The 18,889-nt window shown below is 42.9% G+C and overlaps 1 protein-coding gene across 1 annotated transcript; it reads left to right on the forward strand.

The window, feature by feature from the left end:
* The first annotated feature begins 5,946 nt into the window (after positions 1 to 5,946).
* LOC127301206 (uncharacterized) lies at positions 5,947 to 8,906 on the forward strand. The gene is made up of 3 exons (XM_051331429.2): positions 5,947 to 6,104; positions 6,210 to 7,027; positions 8,326 to 8,906. Exons 2-3 carry the CDS (start codon positions 6,544 to 6,546, stop codon positions 8,370 to 8,372), a joined length of 531 nt encoding a protein of 176 aa, XP_051187389.1. The 5' UTR covers positions 5,947 to 6,104; positions 6,210 to 6,543; the 3' UTR covers positions 8,373 to 8,906.
* Positions 8,907 to 18,889: the final 9,983 nt, after the last annotated feature.

Consider the following 18,889-nt stretch of genomic DNA (forward strand, 5'->3'; position numbering starts at 1 on the left):
CCCGTCCACACTTCCTTTGGTGTGAGGCCCGGTATAAGGTCTAGCCAATCATGTTCCTCCGCTACCTCGCACACCCACCCTTTGTTGCATACCCCGACCCCGGGTCCTCGTCGGTCCTCTTATACCACTTAAGGATGGACCCCGACCACGACAACAGCTTTGGGACTCGTTAACCAAACTCCTTCGCCAGTAGCTGCAACCCATCATAGACCACTTACCGTGGGGAATTAGAATGGGATCCCCACCCCACCGCTTGCCCAACCTGGGTCAAGTGTCTACGGTAAGCGCATCCGTTGATGTACGAGAGGTGGAAACACTTTTGACTACTCCGTCCCACTCAGCATCTTATGGTTAACACGGGTATTACGGCACAAGAATCATCGACATTTGTTGTTTAATCCTAGATGGATATAAACCCGTGCAATGGAACCTCCACCATATCAACACAATCCATGGTTCCATTGCCCACCACATAGTCATATTCATAGTTATGAAAGTAGTGGTTTTGATTTTTATGCAATAGTGATAACCATAATACTTTGCAAGTAATTTGATAGAAATACTCAAATGACATGAGCAAGTGATGAACTTGCCTGAACACCGCAAAGTTCTGCGGTTGGAAGGTATGGACTGACCCTTGTCCTCTTGTTCTGAAAAAATAGCATCATTGTCCGATAAGGGCAATGGTTAAAGAAGCAATTATGCATGATTCCATTTTTAGGGTTTGTTCCCCCCTTCCGATATCGTTATTATTTCATGTAAGAGGTTAATACTAAGAATAATTTGGGGATACATGATTTAAAGTAAAATCCAACCTTGAAATGTTGTCAAGGTGTTTTTAGAGTCCAAATGAATTTATGGACTTATTTTCATTATTGAAAATAACATATGTGATTTAAATGATTATTAATTCATCAAATTTGAACTTATTCTAGTTTATCTCCAAAAAATCCATTTCATATTTTATTATGATAGAGAATTTTATTCTGAGTGGTTTTCATATTTTTCATTATTTTTTTAGAGTTGTTAATAATTTGTTATGTATTTTCAAAGTTTCTGCCTTATTTGGAATTTGTGAAATTCCCAAAATGTCCCTGGGCCCACTGTCGGGGTGGCCCAGCGGTTTGGCTAAACCGGCTCGGGTCCAACCGACCCGAGCGGTCGGTCGCACACCCGCACCTCGCGCCGCTCCACCAAACCCAACTCCTCCCCCGGGCTGGGGCGCCCGGTGGGCCCCGCCGCCGTCGCCGAATTAATCCGGCCTACTCCGGCCACCGCCGGCGGTGAGATGGGTATCAATCGAACCGCCGTTCGACGGCGCTTCGATTGATCCGCGTCGATCTGCTTTTCCCGCCGCCGCCGTTCTTCCTCAACGCCCGGTGACATGGCCGCGGGCGAATCGCCGCGCTCTTGTTGTTGCCGACGAGCTCGACGCCTTGGCGTGGCCGTGTGCCCCGCCGTGGTCTTCTGGGGTCCCTGCGCCCGACGATCGCCTGGCTTGGCCATGGCACAGCGCCGTCGTTCGCCCGACGCGTGCCGCCGTGGCCGCCATGGCTGCGCTGTTCTCCTCGACTCCGGGTAAGTGCGCCTCCTTTCTGCTCCCCTCCTGTGCCCGACCTTCTTCCACCTCTAGACCTGCTTCTTTGTGGTGTGCTTGCCTACGCAAGCACCGCTTTGTGTTCTTCTCAGCCGCCATGTTTGCTCGCTCTGTTATGCTATCTTTGCTGCGCTATGCGTGTGCTACTGCGCAAGATTGCTAAGCTATATGCCCGTGAAAGCTTGCTTTACTTGCTAGAGTTCTTCCCCGTGCCTCTGCTCTTGGTTCTATGCTTGCACGACATCAAATGTGTTCATATATACTACTCGGCTTGATTGCAGTGTGCAACTCTTGCAAATTTGCAAGAGCCGGTGCACTGGGTGCTCTTCAAAGTGTGCTATAATTCATGGACATGCTCCCTTGAGCATGCTTTTGGTCTAGACAGTACCCTCTCTTGATGATAAGTTATCGCATACAATTATTTGTCATATTTTTGATTGTCCTGCTATGCCATTGTTCTGCTTCTGTGGCCATTTAATTTATATGGTTAAAGTGTTGATGCTAGGCTTGGTTCTAGCATGCTTGATCAAGTCCCGATGATCTTATGATCATCGGTTGCTTGGTGAATGACTATTTGTTTCTTTCTTGTGTCTAGGTGATGCTCTCTTGATGTCGGTGTAACACGGTGGCTTGTGTTGTACTCCTTGGTGTTTGCTCAAGCCCCTGCTACTATCTGCAATGATCCACCGGATCATCTGCATGGCACAGGTGCATAGCTTACTTCTCTGTTTCATTTATCTGTGTAGCTTTGATTCATTAAGTAGATAAATGATGTGAATCGCTCTGCAGTTGATGATCATATGAATGAATTAGTTAAGCTAGAGGGATGCCAATCACATATTGGGGACCCTAGCTTCATTTGAACCCTTCAGGTAATGATATATGTGCTGGTTTGATGGTTTGATTGCTTAAGTGGTAGAGGTTGCCTCAACAGCCATTCTTGACTATTCAGAAGCTCCCACATCTTGTTGGCTTGCCGTGATTACTAGATGCTTCTTGGTTGATCCAGATTTGGACTTCCAGTGGCTCTTTCTTGTTGACAAACTTAAATAGACATATATTGTCTATCGGTCGATGGAATCAATAGCTATAGGTGTTGAGTATGTGGCCAGGCTAGTTTGTGTCTTCATCTCTGTTTGGATTTCTTCGATTATGCAATAAATGTCATAGCATGTTGTTCCCTTTAGATGCTTAACCAGTGGCCTCTCTACTCTTGCTTGCACCATATGGCTTAGTAGCCGATGATGACACAAACAGGGTACTCACACCCTTTTGCTTCGTGTGTTTGATGCACATGCTTATTTATGAACAAAACCATCTGGTTTGTTCATGTTGAGTTATATACCTCACTCCGGCTCCTAGATTTTGATGTTGGTGTAGAGGTTTTTCTTGATGTTGATCCGATGGTTGAGTTGCTTGCTCTGCTCCTCTGATGAGCTTGTGAAGCTTGGTTTATTTTACGGTGATTGGGAATAGATGAAACGGCTCTAGCTGTTCACCTGTTCTTGGTGTTCTTGGCTGTTCTTGGTGAACTTACCACCGCTTTGTCGATGGATGAGCAAATGGCTAGGGTTTGAGCACCGAAAAGGTTATATATGGTCTTTGCTATGCTCTCCACAGTCGACAGCTTGTGTCCGGTCACTTTGGTGACTCACCGATCTTTGTGTGTGTGTTGTGCCACATGCACAAGCAGTGCACAGGTGTTGAGCATGCACACACGATGTGTGTCTTTGCTTGGGTGTCTGTGTGAACCAGATCTGTGCATACGGCTTGGAAAGGATCAGCTCGGCGAGTTGATCATATCTGCTCATTTTCCTTTGTTTCTAACCTGCCAAGTGGCTATGCCACTTGGCATAACTCTTCTCTTGTTGTGAATATGTGCAGGGATCATCCATTGAGCAAAATGGACAAGGAATTCATCAAATACAAGATCAAATGAAGATGACCTTGTAGAATTTAGACTAGGATTATTATCTTGTAATTTTTCTTTATTTTCATTTCTTCTATTCTGCCCATTTATGTAATGTGTTGTATTATTCTTTTATTTACTTATGAATATTGTAATGACATTGTAATTTGTGTGATGATCAATAAAGCTCAAGGTTTCTCTCAAATGAGCTTACTTAGTTGTTATATTCTTAATTATCTTGATTAATGATAATTGTTTATTAAATTATCTCAAGTTTAAATTATGTGATATTCTTTTGAGGTTTGAATTTGAAATTCAAATTCAACTTTGGTTTGAATTCAATGATACAACTTAATTTAGAATTCAATCATGCAACTTAAGTTGCAATGCAATACTCTCCTCTCTTCTCAAAACCCTAATTTAGTTAGGTGCGTTACAAGTTTGTCGCACTCTCGAAACCCTAACCCTGTAAGGTGTCGAGAGAGAAACTTGTCCCCCTTCGATGCAGTTTTTGTTTAAAAGCGCGAAATTTCCCCAGAATTTACTATGCAATGCACATCCCTTTCTAAAATCTACCCCTCGATCGTCTCTAAACCTGGGACATTACACGAAGTCTCTGTTAGCTAGGCTTCTTGAGGTATAGCATGGGGTTCGGGTGAAATATCCACGAAGACTTCAACTTCGGGTGCCCGATCCTCCTTGTAGGCCTCGCGATGGAATCCCTCCTCTCATCAACCGCTAGGATTTCTACCATGGGCATGCCAGTGTTGCTTGAGGTTAAGCTTATGGCCAAGAGAATTGAGTTTGGGTGAAAGCTCTTTTGTACATGTGTTGGTGACAGTTTCAGATGAGGGTGTAGTTCTCTCCTTGTAGGCGTTCTCTTGTAACCCAAACCTCCATGTTGCATCTACAATCTGGCATATAGGTGCTATCGATGAGCTCTAATCTCCGTGCGACGCTCTACGACTCCATACCAAGTTAAGTACTTTTTCAACCCGCCCTCATGGTTGACCTTATTATAGGGATGTCCATGTTTGTGGTGAGGTCTCTATTTGATCGAGGTCATTCGATGGCATAAGAGTTATGGTAGTCTTGCATAGTGTTCATGACTGCTCTTCTGGTGACGGTCTTCGAGTCTGAGGCCAAGAGGCTGTAGTGGTTGTCTCGGTGGTTTCCCTTTGGTGGACTCTTAGTGTCGTGATGTGACCTCGGCGATGGGGTAATCTTCCAACGATGAATGTAACCATCCTAGTTCTACAAAGGTGTAGAGTTATCATTAGGCATTGTTGATGCCTTCATGTGTTGTCTCAGCAATGGAATGCCCTTCGATTGAGCGAACAACACTCCTTCCCGTTCTTCTTGATTTGTTCACGTGGTGCTAGCTGTTAATTTTAAGTCTCGGTGGTTTTTCTAGGTCATAGCATGCATGTTTTGTTTTCTCTTCCTCGGACTCCCCTTTTTTGTAACTGCCTTGTGCTATGTTCTGTAGCCTTTGTGCTCGTATCACATTTCATTCATTTAAACTAAATGGTTCTTAGGGTCGCTAATTTTCACCGTAGTTCACCTTTTTCCAAGTGTTGTACGATGAGACCTTTTAGATTTTTTTTTTCAAACATGTTGTATCTAGACATGTCTTAGTGTATAGGTTCACTTGTTTTGGTCCATATCTAGTTCATGCTAAAATATCTATATAAAAACTATGTCGTACGATTCATATTACTTGACACTAATATAGATGTATCTAGACACATTTGAATTGTAGATACATCCGTTTTAGTGGCAAGTAATATGGATCAGAGGAAGTACTTACTATATTAGTGAAGGAAGGGAGTACATATATAATGCATGATATGTGGCACATGGTTTGAAAGATTATTTCCTTGGTACAATTTGTCCAATGGCCCATTATTGTCACCTAAAATATTGGGATGCATGTCGGCAGGCGTAGCTTAGAGTGTGACGCCACACATTATCTTTTGAGGCGTATGCTACACATTCGGTTGAAATATTCACAACATGGTATACTAACCACGGGAAGATCTAATCAACCAACCTACCAGGCTATACCACATTACCACGTTACTCACAACGTGATCCACGTAAAAACTCGCGGCAGTCTCTGCCACAGTAGCATAACCATTCCAGGTACGTTCACGGGGCTTTCCCCGATGGCGACGTGAAACTCATCCAGATGCATCCGTGGAAGCGGATTCACAGAGACGTGAAACGGGGCACACGGAAGCCATACAAAAATATAACAAGAAATAAAACTACTCCAGCTAGCGACAAGTGTCCCCGGCGCCCACGGGAGCCAGAACTTGCGCCTCACGCGCGACACGTCAGCGCGCCGATTGGCCTCGCCGGGCCCACCCGAACGGGCGGTCCAGATCCGACGAAGCCGTCCCTCCAGGCGCGGTCTCGGCCGTCGGTGGCGCGGCGAGCGGATTATATATGTATGCGCCCCTGGCCACCACGCTCCGGCTACGAGGAGTGGTGGTTGCTTCTTTCCGAGAGTTCTTTATCTTGGATCCGAGCATGGAGAGCGATTGACCGTCGGTGGTTTCCGATTCGCGTTGCCGGGACTCGGTTTCTGAGCAGGCAAGATTCTTTGGTTGGGAATTGTTTTCTTCATTTATCTTCTTCGAGGAAGGATTTGGTCGGTTTCTGACTGGTTTCATCGGTTCCGGGTGGTGAATTTTTCAGGGTAGAGATTTTGAATCTCCTGTGCTGTGTTGCCGTAGGATGATTCGCTTGCCTTGGCGCCTGGGCTGAATTTTTGCCGGAGGAGTTTTTGCAGAAGAGCTGCTATTTTTGATGGGGCTTCTCCTCACAAATCAGTGAGCCGGAAGAAGAAACTTTCCCAATAGGAGCAGGAATTTTTGTGGCTGCGGCGCTCTGTTCCAGAAGGCGGCACCTTTATCTGCTTGCCACCGGTGTTCGTTTTACCTTGGCAGATCCAGGGAACACCGGATTTCGTTTGATTTCGCCTTGAATTTTTGACCCGATCGAAAAGGCTTCCGGGACATTTTTGCTGGTCATGGCGGCCATGGGGCTGGGCCGATTCACCCACTGGCTGTGGCCGGGCACGGCGGCGCGGGTGGCCAGCCACGAGCTGCCCGGCACGGGCCTGACGGGCGCCTCCTTCCCGGACTTCCCATCCGGCTTCCGGGAGCCGGACGCCGTCACCTTCTCGAGCGCCGCCGCAGGCGGCCGCCGCGGGCGGCAGCGGAGGGCCAGGAGCCAGCGCCGCGGCCGCGGGGAGTGCAGGGTCGACAGGGAGTACGACATGGTCGTCGTGCCGTCCGACGGCGGCGGGTGCCTGTCCGGGTCGGAGTCCGACGACTCCGACTGGTCCATCGGCTGGCTCGAGCCGCAGGCGCCGGAGATGCAGACGGACGGTGACCCCGAGACCGGCTTCGCCGTCCTCGTGCCCTGCTACCGCCGCGGCCGCGCCGAGCAGCCCAGGGCGCCCGAGGGCCGCTTCCTGGGCGCTGGCGCTCTCGCCGACGGACGCCTCTCTGGTGAGCACTGCTTCTGTTCCTGTGTTTACGTTTGCTCAGAAAGTCAGAGTTGGGAAGAAATCATGCCACGCTTGCTTTGATTATCAAACTATTATTATGTCCCCGCGTGTTGAATTTAATAGGAAATCACTTGCTGTTGTAGATAGTACAGTACTCGTACCAACAGTTCACGTTATAAAGTCAATTTTTGGCAAAGTCTGAATATCTTTCAGTTATTGGTCGTCTGTTATTGATTTGGCAATAAATTCAGTTTGTTAAGCTAAATACTCCAAATTTCATGATAAGATCCAAATTTCATGTCTTTTGCTGTTGTAGTCCTAGCATTTATGGGGCACATCGACTACTGGTCATATGCCATTTTCATGTTTGGTGCTGTTGATTGCAGGCTGGGTTACGTGTCTTTTTCTATGCTTTGTGCTTGAAACTTTACTTAAGGCTCATATGCTCCTATGCTCAACAGCAGATATGCAATACTACAACTTGAGATGTTGGTTTTTTCAGTAAAAACTCTTATTTCATCAGATACTTGCCTAGAGGCATGGCTGTACTGTAGAATCCGTTGAATTTGGCCATGTATAACTACTCCGTATGTTTGTTCGACCTCTTCAGTTATTCCGCTTGTAGCCATATGACTTGCTTCTCTTGGCTTCTGCCATTGTGTGTGCTGTAGTTGAGGCTTTGAGCTTGCTGTAACGTAATCTGCTAGCTTACTTTGTGAATGAATTGTATTTGAATTTGAATACCTGATAATCCAGAGTTCTAATCATTGATATATACCTTAGAACTTTCATTCTTCTTCTATGTCATGTTTTGTATAATTATATGGATCAAACATTATATGTTCCTCTATTGCACCTGCATCGTGGGAGTATACGCATTCCTTTTGTTGGTTCCATTATTTAGTTGAACAGCAACAGTATATTATTTGTTTGAATTATAGTATTTCCTCAACGTTATAGACTTCATAGAACAGTACTGTTGCAATTGCTTTAGCTTGGTTCTGATTACCATTTACTTCAGTCATAATAACTCGAGAAAGGTGCTTCTTGCCCTAATTGCCTGACTCCTGTGTTTCATTTGAATCCTTTAGTGTTCCAAGCGCTAGAGGGCTAGGTGTATTTGGTATAGAACATAATATAGCCATTTAATTGTCTGCTTGTGCAGAATGTTTTTCATCGTATATTTCCTAGTACTAGTTTAGTCACCAAATATTATGATCACTGAGTGCTGCGCTATTATTTTTGTCACCACGGTTTCTGATATTGTTCTAACGCTGTTCTTTCCTTTTTGCTCTGCAGATGGAAAGAATTTTGTAGAGCAGTGGCTTTCTTCTCTTCAGAACTGATATCTGGAATCCCTCTCTGTTACGCTGTATATATCATTGCACCGTATCATTCTACTATGTTTCTCTATCCCCGACGCAAAATATATCGATGAAGGAAGACATCAAAACCCTCCCAAAAAAATTAGAAAACGACAAAAGAACAAAAAGAGGAGCAGTGGAATTTTGAAGCAGCACTGAACGGGTTTGTCCTTCCGGAGGTTTCAAGGCTAATTTTATTCATTGCAAAGCAAGGCAAATGCTGAACAAGACCAGCTGCGCTGTGCGTCGTAGAAGATACATATCTCATAGATATGCTTGTTAACCAATCTACGGCGATATTGTAGATATTATATGCTACCCCATCGTTAATTTTGTCCCACTTCATCTGGACCCCGGCCCTGCTACTGGCCTGTATATATGGTGTCATTGGGTGTGTGTATATATAGCTGCAGATGTGCAGTTTCTCAGTGTGTGTGTGTTTATCAGTGGTGTTTATGTAGATTGGGACTGAACTGCTCCTTGTGAATTCAGCTGTATATAGAGCTTTTGTGTTCATGAGGATCTGGTTATTGGCTTAACAACATTAATGCTGCTGCTGCTGCTCATGATGATGTTGAGTTCTTTAGGGTACCATTTGTTTTGTTTCTGATGATGTTAGCCATGTTGATTTGTAGTAGCACTATATACATTGGATTTAGTATAGCACAGAAGAACTCGAGTGAACTGTTTAGGTACCTCTGCCTGCTTCCTGCACTGAGGCTTCGAACAAAGAGAAATGGGACGTTGGCATTCACTCAGGTTTGAGTCAAATTGATCACTTCTTCTCAACTGAATGCCAGAATAAGGCGAATCATTTTTTACACTGATTTTTTTGTAGGCCGAACTCGAGTTCTTCGGCTTCATACCACACTGGCGTAGGGATTTATGGGCCACAAGTTACAGCCTTATTCGGCATATCCACTGAACGGGCTTGCTAATGGCCTAACATCTTGACAACAGTCCATCTAAAGCCTCTCTGGTGCGATCCAGGCAAGTTATATATGGGCTGGCACTGATCTAGCACATAACAGTTTTTTTTTTAAGTTTTTTATACAAATTTCAGAACAGTATTTATTTAGTACAAATTAAAGTACAATTTAAGTAAGTAGAAAGAGATCTATGTGTCAAATAAGAATGTTCAAAATTTCACATGTCAAAACAAAAATTCAGGCATTTATGTTCATGTATTTAAAAAACATATACATGGAAAGAATATCTCGAAAAAGAAAATTGTTCATGTTTCAAAAATAAATTTCCACGGGTGCCAATTTTTTTCATGAATCACATACAAAAAAAATATATAATTTACCAAAATGATTATTATCAAGCAATTAGCAACAAAATAGCAAACTACTAAAAATGAGAATTCACCCATCTTTTAAAAATTCTCAACTTTAAATAATACTTCTATTTATCAAAAATCAAAGAAAATATAAACACAAAAATAGAATGAAGAGACAAGAAAATAAAAATGAGAACAATACAAAAATAAAAATAGAAGTTAGTGAGCCGGCCTAGCCGAGACCTTACACAGTTGCATGTTTCCTGTGATAAGCGACATACAGTAGATGCCTGTGTCTGTGCTAGAATTATGAACAAGTGATGTCTTTCCATGCAAATTCTTCTGGTTTATGCAATTTTGTTGAATATATATGAAATTTAACCACATTTGGATAAACTTTTATGTCGCTTGACATCACGTCTTGTATGTGGTGCCACCTTTGGGTGCTCACGGGAAGGGGGAAGGTGTTGGTCCTTGTGGGGAATTGAGGTGTCCTACAAAAATAGCAAATATGATGTATCTTGTGCTACTTATGCATTTTGGCACTCCCTCCAAAACCTCACTATTGATGTCATTTTTTAGAAAAATATTGGCATAAGTATACATTTTATCAATCATGTAAAAAATTAAAATCTAGATTCAAAATGCAACTTGACTAAAGGATAACTATGTCTGTGAATTTAACCGAGATGTGAATTTTTCTTATTAATAACATGATCAGCGATGAATTTGTTTTTAGATACACATATGGAGTCCGGATTTGAGATAAGATATACCTCTCTGTTCTCAAATACTCTGCATTCTAGGCCTAAAATTTGTTCTGAAATACTTTAATTCTAGCTTTTAGTCAACAAGAATGCAAAAAAGGAAGTGTTTCTCCTTTATCTATTGGATTTCACTATTTTCAATGTAGCTTGGATTGGATGTTTACCAATTTAAGTAGTACTAATAAATGCACTACTAGTTTGTCTGATTTTTCCTAGAATGTAGATTAAAAAAGAACGGAGGGAGTATGTAAGATTAGGTTTTTTTTAGTGGGAGTATTCAAAGTAGTTTTTTTTACACAAATACAGTAGGAAAAGGCTCCCTACGGTGTCATTTTTCATTTTTAAAAATTTATTTACAGGGTACCCATGAAAAGTGTAGCACGTGAGTTTTCAAAGTGTAGCACGTGAGTATTGGATACAATTTAGCAACATATCTACTAGTGTTCATAGTGCTACGTGCCACACCTTCATTTTCTAGTATTGTGCTACCACAGCTAACTTGAGTTAGAAAAGACACTTTATTTAATAGATATATAACATCGACATGATATGTATCTAACCATACCAAAAGAAAGGGAATAGTAGTTCAGTCTACTATCCATACCAATTTTGAATAAACGACCATTGAACTAAATTTTTTCTTCTTTTTGGTTCCTCAATGTATAGATTTAATTTATAGTTGGCATTTTTTGTTATATATGATAGATGCATAATGTCTCAATGTAGTCAAACTTCTGCAAATTTGTTCATGAATTTTTAGTAGTCTAATTATACATGGGCGTCCCAATAGAACACAAGAGAGTGGTAGCATTAGATACTTTCTCCCTTTCTCCACCAAATCTGTCTTGTACATGTACACAAAATGGATCTATGAATGTCCTCCAACACGTGAACAGGGTAAATATTAGAACTGATTGGTGTTTTTGGTAGAAAAATTTCCTCGAGGAAATCCTTGAATTTACAGATGGTTTTTGTATTTCTCTATAACCATCAATTACTAAGCTAGTATAGTTCTTGAATACCCTCAATATACATATTGTCAATTAAATGACTTGTTTGTGAAGCTTTATTTTATGTAGGATGTCAATTCTTAAGTGGTCTCAAGTCAGATGAAGACATCAGGGCACATATTGATATCGTTAGACTCACATATGTACAGTTTGATGACCATGTTTCGTAATTCATGAATTAACAGATATATATGAACAAATAATATGCACACATGTTGGAGAACACCATGATGAAAAACATATTATGAGAGACATCAAGATGTGTCATCTATTTATCTTAGGTGCCCAATATATGGCATATCCTTCGTTAGACTTAATATTGCCGCATGTTCTTGAGATGTGTATTGACATTATTATGGGAAGACAAACACTACACTGAAACTAGGTAGTCATAAAGGTTGTTTTGATCTTGTCATGAAACATGACACGAGGCATGATCGACAAAGATATGATTTGACCCTCTCCATGGAGAGATATTCATGTTAACCCGAGCGGGGAATATAACATATTGTCGAGAAGAGACATCTAGCTATTCAAAGAAAAGATGATAAGAAATTGCACTTAGCTTGACCAACAAATCACAGGGAGAAGAGAAGATGCATATGGAACACTTTGTGGGTTCACCTAAAGTGACTTTGCGAACACACGAGAGTTTGAATGACCTGCTAGTGGCTACTACCAACTATTGACTGAGTAAGAGCACTCATAATGGGAGTAGGTGAACTCATGATCCAAGATGGGTATCCGGAGGATGGGTACTTCAAGTTGGGCTAATAGCGTTATGTACAAGGGATCCTGAAAGTATGGAATCACACACTTAAGAAGATGAAACCAACTCGGATTGGATTCAAGTGGGTATTCGGTACAAGACCCCGATTGTTCTCTATGGTAGAAGACCGACGTGGAATGTACTATATGTAAGTGTAATTGGAGAGAGAGAGAGAGAGAGAGAGGTAAGATATGATCTATTCAAGATCTTGAAATCCCCAAAACGCTATCCTTCACCACCTCTCACACCAAGCTGAGAGATTGGATCTAGAAATCACATGCTACACTTGGACACACCACATTAGGTAACTCGATAGGAGGAGCAACCTTTATGGCTACAACTATATCAGTGTGTTGCACCGACTCCGGTTACACTATGAGCCAAGTTGCACGTCTGTTGGAACTCGATCCAATGATTTATAACAACACAATGTTCATGGTTTACGCGGTATAAATTATATTTAATGATAGTGTATCCTATTGATATATGAACTCCTTCAATGGTGATCGACTAATGAAGGTTTGAAAGATCGAGATGTCGCCTAGAGGGGGGAGGGTGAATAGGCAATTAAAAACTCTTGCGGATTTGTCTTGTAAGAATGCGGAATTAAACTACCGTTTAGTTTACAAGCACAAACCCTAAATATGCTAAGCTCAACTAAGTGTAACAATATCAACTAGAGCTAAGCAAGATAGGCACAAGATATATGTAGCACAAGTGATAGCAAGATATATGTACTTCAAGCACGATGGATATCACAAGGAAAGAGAGCTCGGGTATAGAAATAACCGAGGCACGCGGAGACGAGGATGTATTCCCGTGTTCCCTTCCTTTGCAAGAAGGTACGTCACGTTTGGAGGATTGGAGGTCCCACGAAGGATTCCTCGCGCCACAAAGGCTCACCCTATTCTCCGAACCACACACACGAAGGATAATGGCCCTTTCCTTATGGTTAGCTTTTCCTCCGCTCCAGAGATGGCAAGCTCCACAACCACTTCACAAGCTCCACGAAGGAGAAGCCCGGGCATCTTCACAATCTTCTTGAAGAGATCACCGGAGCACCAACCGCCAAGCCAACTAGGAGGTCTCCCTCCAAGAGTAACAAGCTCACGATCTCTCACTTGAACTAATCGTGGTGGAGATCTCAACACTATGCAATGATGCAAAGCAAGAACACTAGAGGTGTTCAAATCCTTCACTCTCAAATCCCACCCAAACAACGAATGCTAGGATGAGATTGGAGAGGAAGAACAGTGAGGAAAGTCAACAAAAGACTCCAAGATCTAGATCCCAAGAGTTCCCCTCACTTAGAGAAGAAATTGATTGGTGGAAGTGTAGATCTAGATCTCCTCTCTTAGATCCCTCAAAAATGAGCAAGAATCATGGAGGGGAACAAGAGAGAGAGAAAGTTCTTCAAATGCAACAATGGAGGAGAGAGAATAGGAAGAACTAACTCAGCCCAAGGTGGAAGAAGGGCTATTTATAGCCCAAGAGCAAATATAATCGTTGGGGAAAAGTTGGGTTGAGTCAACCGTCGAGGAGGCCAGTCAACCGGGCCTGGGGCCGGGCCGTCCGGTCCAGGGCCCGGTCAGACCGGGCCACAGACCGGACCAGCCAGTCCAAACCGGGCGGCAGACCGGACCTCGACCGAGGTCACTTTGCGTCTTCCAGGAGGTCATCCGGTTGGCGCCCGGTTGGCGCCCGGTTGGTGCCCGACCGACCGGTCGGCACGCCGGACAGGCCAGTCGCAGCCGGGAGCTGGGCCGGACCCAGACCGGCGGCCTTACAGCAGCAGGCCCGGTTGGCATCAGTGCCATGGCCGGCGCGGACCGGGTGGGCCGGCGGGTGGGCCGGTCAGGCCGGTCGGCCGACCGGCCACTACCTCCCCTTTTTCTTTTCATTTCCTCTTTATTCTTTTCCCTTTTTCTTTAATAACTAATGCTCCCGAACTCCGATTGACATGAAACCAATTTTGTTGGAAAGATAACGATGAATAGAACCCTATGGAGACTCCTCGCAGAATATTTTATATGATTTTTAGAGAGGGAGTCTCCCACCGTCAAGAGACGGTGAAGACGTCCAAACTCAAAAACGCAATAGAAGATTCATGCGGATTCCGTTTTCGATGAATTTGGGCTTGTTGTAAAGCTAGCAACAAGCTCAAGAACCTCACATAGAGAAACACCAAGAAGCAATAAGGATATGCAAAGTATGCAAAGGATTGAGCTCCCTAAGATGATGTGATCAAGTTACTCAACCGAAAGCCCCTCTTAATTAATAGTGCGGCTATCTATCCTATAATCCGGTCTCCCAACATCCACCTTGAGACCGGTAAAAGAAAACCTAGCAAGGCCATACCTTTGCCTTGCGCATCCCGCTTGATCTTGATGATAACTCTTCAAGCTTCACTCAAGCCGGAATGCCTCACTTGACCAATGTTGCTTCGTGAAGACTCACAAATGCTCCCTCATACACTATGATGGGAAAGCTCCATTGATGCACATCTTCACATGACCATTATCACCAAATGGACGGCAAGCTTCAAGCATGTGATCCACTTGAGATGCTCATCTTGAACTTGCCCAACTCAACCTTGTATCTTCTCATACCCACTTAAGATAGATCATGGCTAATATTGAGTTCCACATAAGAACTCCATCTTCATTTCATCTTCTTGATCATATCACATATATGTCTTCAAATCGATGATCTTGATGCCAATTGATGCGTGTGGTTGGCACGTCCGTTGGGAACCCCAAGAGGAAGGTGTGATGCGCACAGCGGCAAGTTTCCCTCAGTAAGAAACCAAGGTTTAATCGGACCAGTAGGAGTCAAGAAGCACGTTGAAGGTTGATGGCGGCGAGATGTAGTGCGGCGCAACACCAGTGATTCCGGCGCCAACGTGGAACCTGCACAACACAACCAAAGTACTTTGCCCCAACGAAACAGTGAGGTTGTCAATCTCACCGGCTTGCTGTAACAAAGAGTTAACCGTATTGTGTGGAAGATGATTGTTTGCAGAAAACAGTAGAACAAGTATTGCAGTAGATTGTATTTCAGTAAAGAGAATTGGACCGGGGTCCACAGTTCACTAGAGGTGTCTCTCCCATAAGACGAACAGCATGTTGGGTGAACAAATTACAGTTGGGCAATTGACAAATAAAGAGAGCATGACCATGCACATACATATCATGATGAGTATAGTGAGATTTAATTGGGCATTACGACAAAGTACATAGACCGTCATCCAACTGCATCTATGCCTAAAAAGTCCACCTTCAGGTTATCATCCGAACCCCCTCCAGTATTAAGTTGCTAACAACAGACAATTGCATTAAGTATGGTGCGTAATGTAACTAGTGACTACATCCTTGAACATAGCACTAATGTTTTATCCCTAGTGGCAACAGCACAACACAACCTTAGAACTTTCTCACTGTCCTGTGTGTCAATGCAGGCATGAACCCACTATCGAGCATAAGTACTCCCTCTTGGAGTTACAAGCATCTACTTGGCCAGAGATCTACTAGTAACGGAGAGCATGCAAGATCATAAACAACACATAGCATAACTTTGATAATCAACATAACAAGTATTCTCTATTCATCGGATCCCAACAAACGCAACATATAGAATTACAGATAGATGATCTTGATCATGTTAGGCAGCTCACAAGATCCGACAATGATAGCACAATGGGGAGAAGACAACCATCTAGCTACCGCTATGGACCCATAGTCCAGGGGTAGACTACTCACACATCACACCGGAGGCGATCATGGCGGCGTAGAGTCCTCCGGAGATGATTCCCTCTCCGGCAGGGTGCCGGAGGCGATCTCCGGATCCCGAGATGGGATCGGCGTTGGCGGCGTCTACTGGAAGGTTTTCCGTATCGTGGCTCTCAGATCGGGGGTTTCGTCACGGAGACTTTTTATAGGCGGAAGGGCAGGTCAAGAGGCGGCACGGGGCCCCACACCACAGGCCGCGTGGCCAAGGGGGGGGCCGCGCCGCCTAGGGTGTGGCCCCTCCGTGGCCCCTCTTCGTCTCTCCTTCGGACTTCCGGAAGCTTCGTGAGAAAATAGGCCCCCGGGCTTTGATTTCGTCCAATTCCGAGAATATTTCCTTACTAGGATTTCTGAAACCAAAAACAGCAGAAACAAAGAATCGGCACTTCGGCATCTTGTTAATAGGTTAGTTCCAGAAAATGCACGAATATGACATAAAGTGTGCATAAAACATGTAGATAACATCAATAATGTGGCATGGAACATAAGAAATTATCGATACGTCGGAGACGTATCAGCATCCCCAAGCTTAGTTCTGCTCGTCCCGAGCAGGTAAAACGATAACACAGATAATTTCTGGAGTGACATGCCATCATAATCTTGATCATACTATTTGTAAAGCATATGTAGTGAATGCAGCGATCGAAACAATGTATATGACATGAGTAAACAAGTGAATCATAAAGCAAAGACTTTTCATGAATAGCACTTCAAGACAAGCATCAATAAGTCTTGCATAAGAGTTAACTCATAAAGCAATAATTCAAAGTAAAGGCATTGAAGCAACACAAAAGAAGATTAAGTTTCAGCGGTTGCTTTCAACTTGTAACATGTATATCTCATGGATATTGTCAACATAGAGTAATATAATAGATGCAATAAGCAAGTATGTAGGAATCAATGCACAGTTCACACAAGTGTTTGCTTCTTGAGGTGGAGAGAAATAGGTGAACTGACTCAACATTGAAAGTAAAAGAATGGTCCTCCATAGAGGAAAAGCATCGATTGCTATATTTGTGCTAGAGCTTTGATTTTGAAAACATGAAACAATTTTGTCAACGGTAGTAATAAAGCATATGCATCATGTAAATTATATCTTATAAGTTGCAAGCCTCATGCATAGCGTACTAATAGTGCCCGCACCTTGTCCTAATTAGCTTGGACTACCGGATCATCACAATGCATTGTTTTTACCAAGTGTCACAAAGGGGTACCTCTATGCCGCCTGTACAAAGGTCTAAGGAGAAAGCTCGCATTGGATTTCTCGCTATTGATTATTCTTCAACTTAGACATCCATACCGGGACAACATAGACAACAGATAATGGACTCCTCTTTTATGCATAAGCATATACCAACAATTAATAATTTTCTCATTTGAGATTTGAGGATTGTTGTCCAAAACTGAAACTTCCACCATGGAGCATGGCTTTAGTTAGCGGCCCGATGTTCTTCTCTAACATATGCATGTTTAACCATATGGTGGTAGATCTCTCTTACTTCAGACAAGACGGACATGCATAGCAACTCACATGAAATTCAACAATGAATAGTTGATGGCGTCCCCAGTGAACATGGTTATCGCACAACAAGCAACTTAATAAGAGATAAAGTGCATAATTACATATTCAATACCACAATAGTTTTTAAGCTATTTGTCCCATGAGCTATATATTGCAAAGGTGAATGATGGAATTTTAAAGGTAGCACTCAAGCAATTTACTTTGGAATGGCGGAAAATACCATGTAGTAGGTAGGTATGGTGGACACAAATGGCATAGTGGTTGGCTCAAGTATTTTGGATGCATGAGAAGTATTCCCTCTCGATACAAGGTTTAGGCTAGCAAGGCTTATTTGAAACAAACACAAGGATGAACCGGTGCAGCAAAACTCACATAAAAGACATATTGAAAACATTATAAGACTCTACACCATCTTCCTTGTTGTTCAAACTCAATACTAGAAATTATCTAGACCTTAGAGAAACCAAATATGCAAACCAAATTTTAGCATGCTCTATGTATTTCTTCATTAATGGGTGCAAAGCATATGATGCAAGAGCTTAAACATGAGCACAACAATTGCCAAGTATCACATTACCCAAGACATTTATAGCAATTACTACATGTATCATTTTCCAATTCCAACCATATAACAATTTAACGAAGGAGAAACTTCGCCATGAATACTATGAGTAGAAACCAAGGACATACTTGTCCATACGCTACAGCGGAGCGTGTCTCTCTCCCATAAAGTGAATGCTAGGATCCATTTTATTCAAACAAAACAAAAAACAAAAACAAACCGACGCTCCAAGAAAAAGCACATAAGATGTGATGGAATAAAAATATAGTTTCAGGGAGGAACCTGATAATGTTGTCGATGAAGAAGGGGATGCCTTGGGCATCCCCAAGCTTAGACGCTTGAGTCTTCTTGATATATGCAGGGGTGAACCACCGGGTGCATCCCCAAGCTTAGAGCTTTCACTCTCCTTGATCATGTTGCATCATACTCCTCTCTTGATCCTTGAAAACTTCCTCCACACCAAACTCGAAACAACTCATTAGAGGGTTAGTGCACAATATAAATTGACATATTCAGAGGTGACACAATCATTCTTAACACTTCTGGACATTGCATAATGCTACTGGACATTAGTGGATCAAAGAAATTCATCCAACATAGCGAAAGAGGCAATGCGAAATAAAAGGCAGAATCTGTCAAAACAGAACAGTTCGTATTGACGAATTTTAAAATGGCACCAGACTTGCTCAAATGAAAATGCTCAAATTGAATGAAAGTTGCGTACATATCTGAGGATCATGCACGTAAATTGGCTTAATTTTCTGAGTTACCTACAGGGAGGTGGACTCAGATTCGTGACAGC

The sequence above is a fragment of the Lolium perenne genome, chromosome 5, assembly GCF_019359855.2.
Source record: "Lolium perenne isolate Kyuss_39 chromosome 5, Kyuss_2.0, whole genome shotgun sequence".
In the NCBI taxonomy this organism is placed as follows: domain Eukaryota; kingdom Viridiplantae; phylum Streptophyta; class Magnoliopsida; order Poales; family Poaceae; genus Lolium; species Lolium perenne.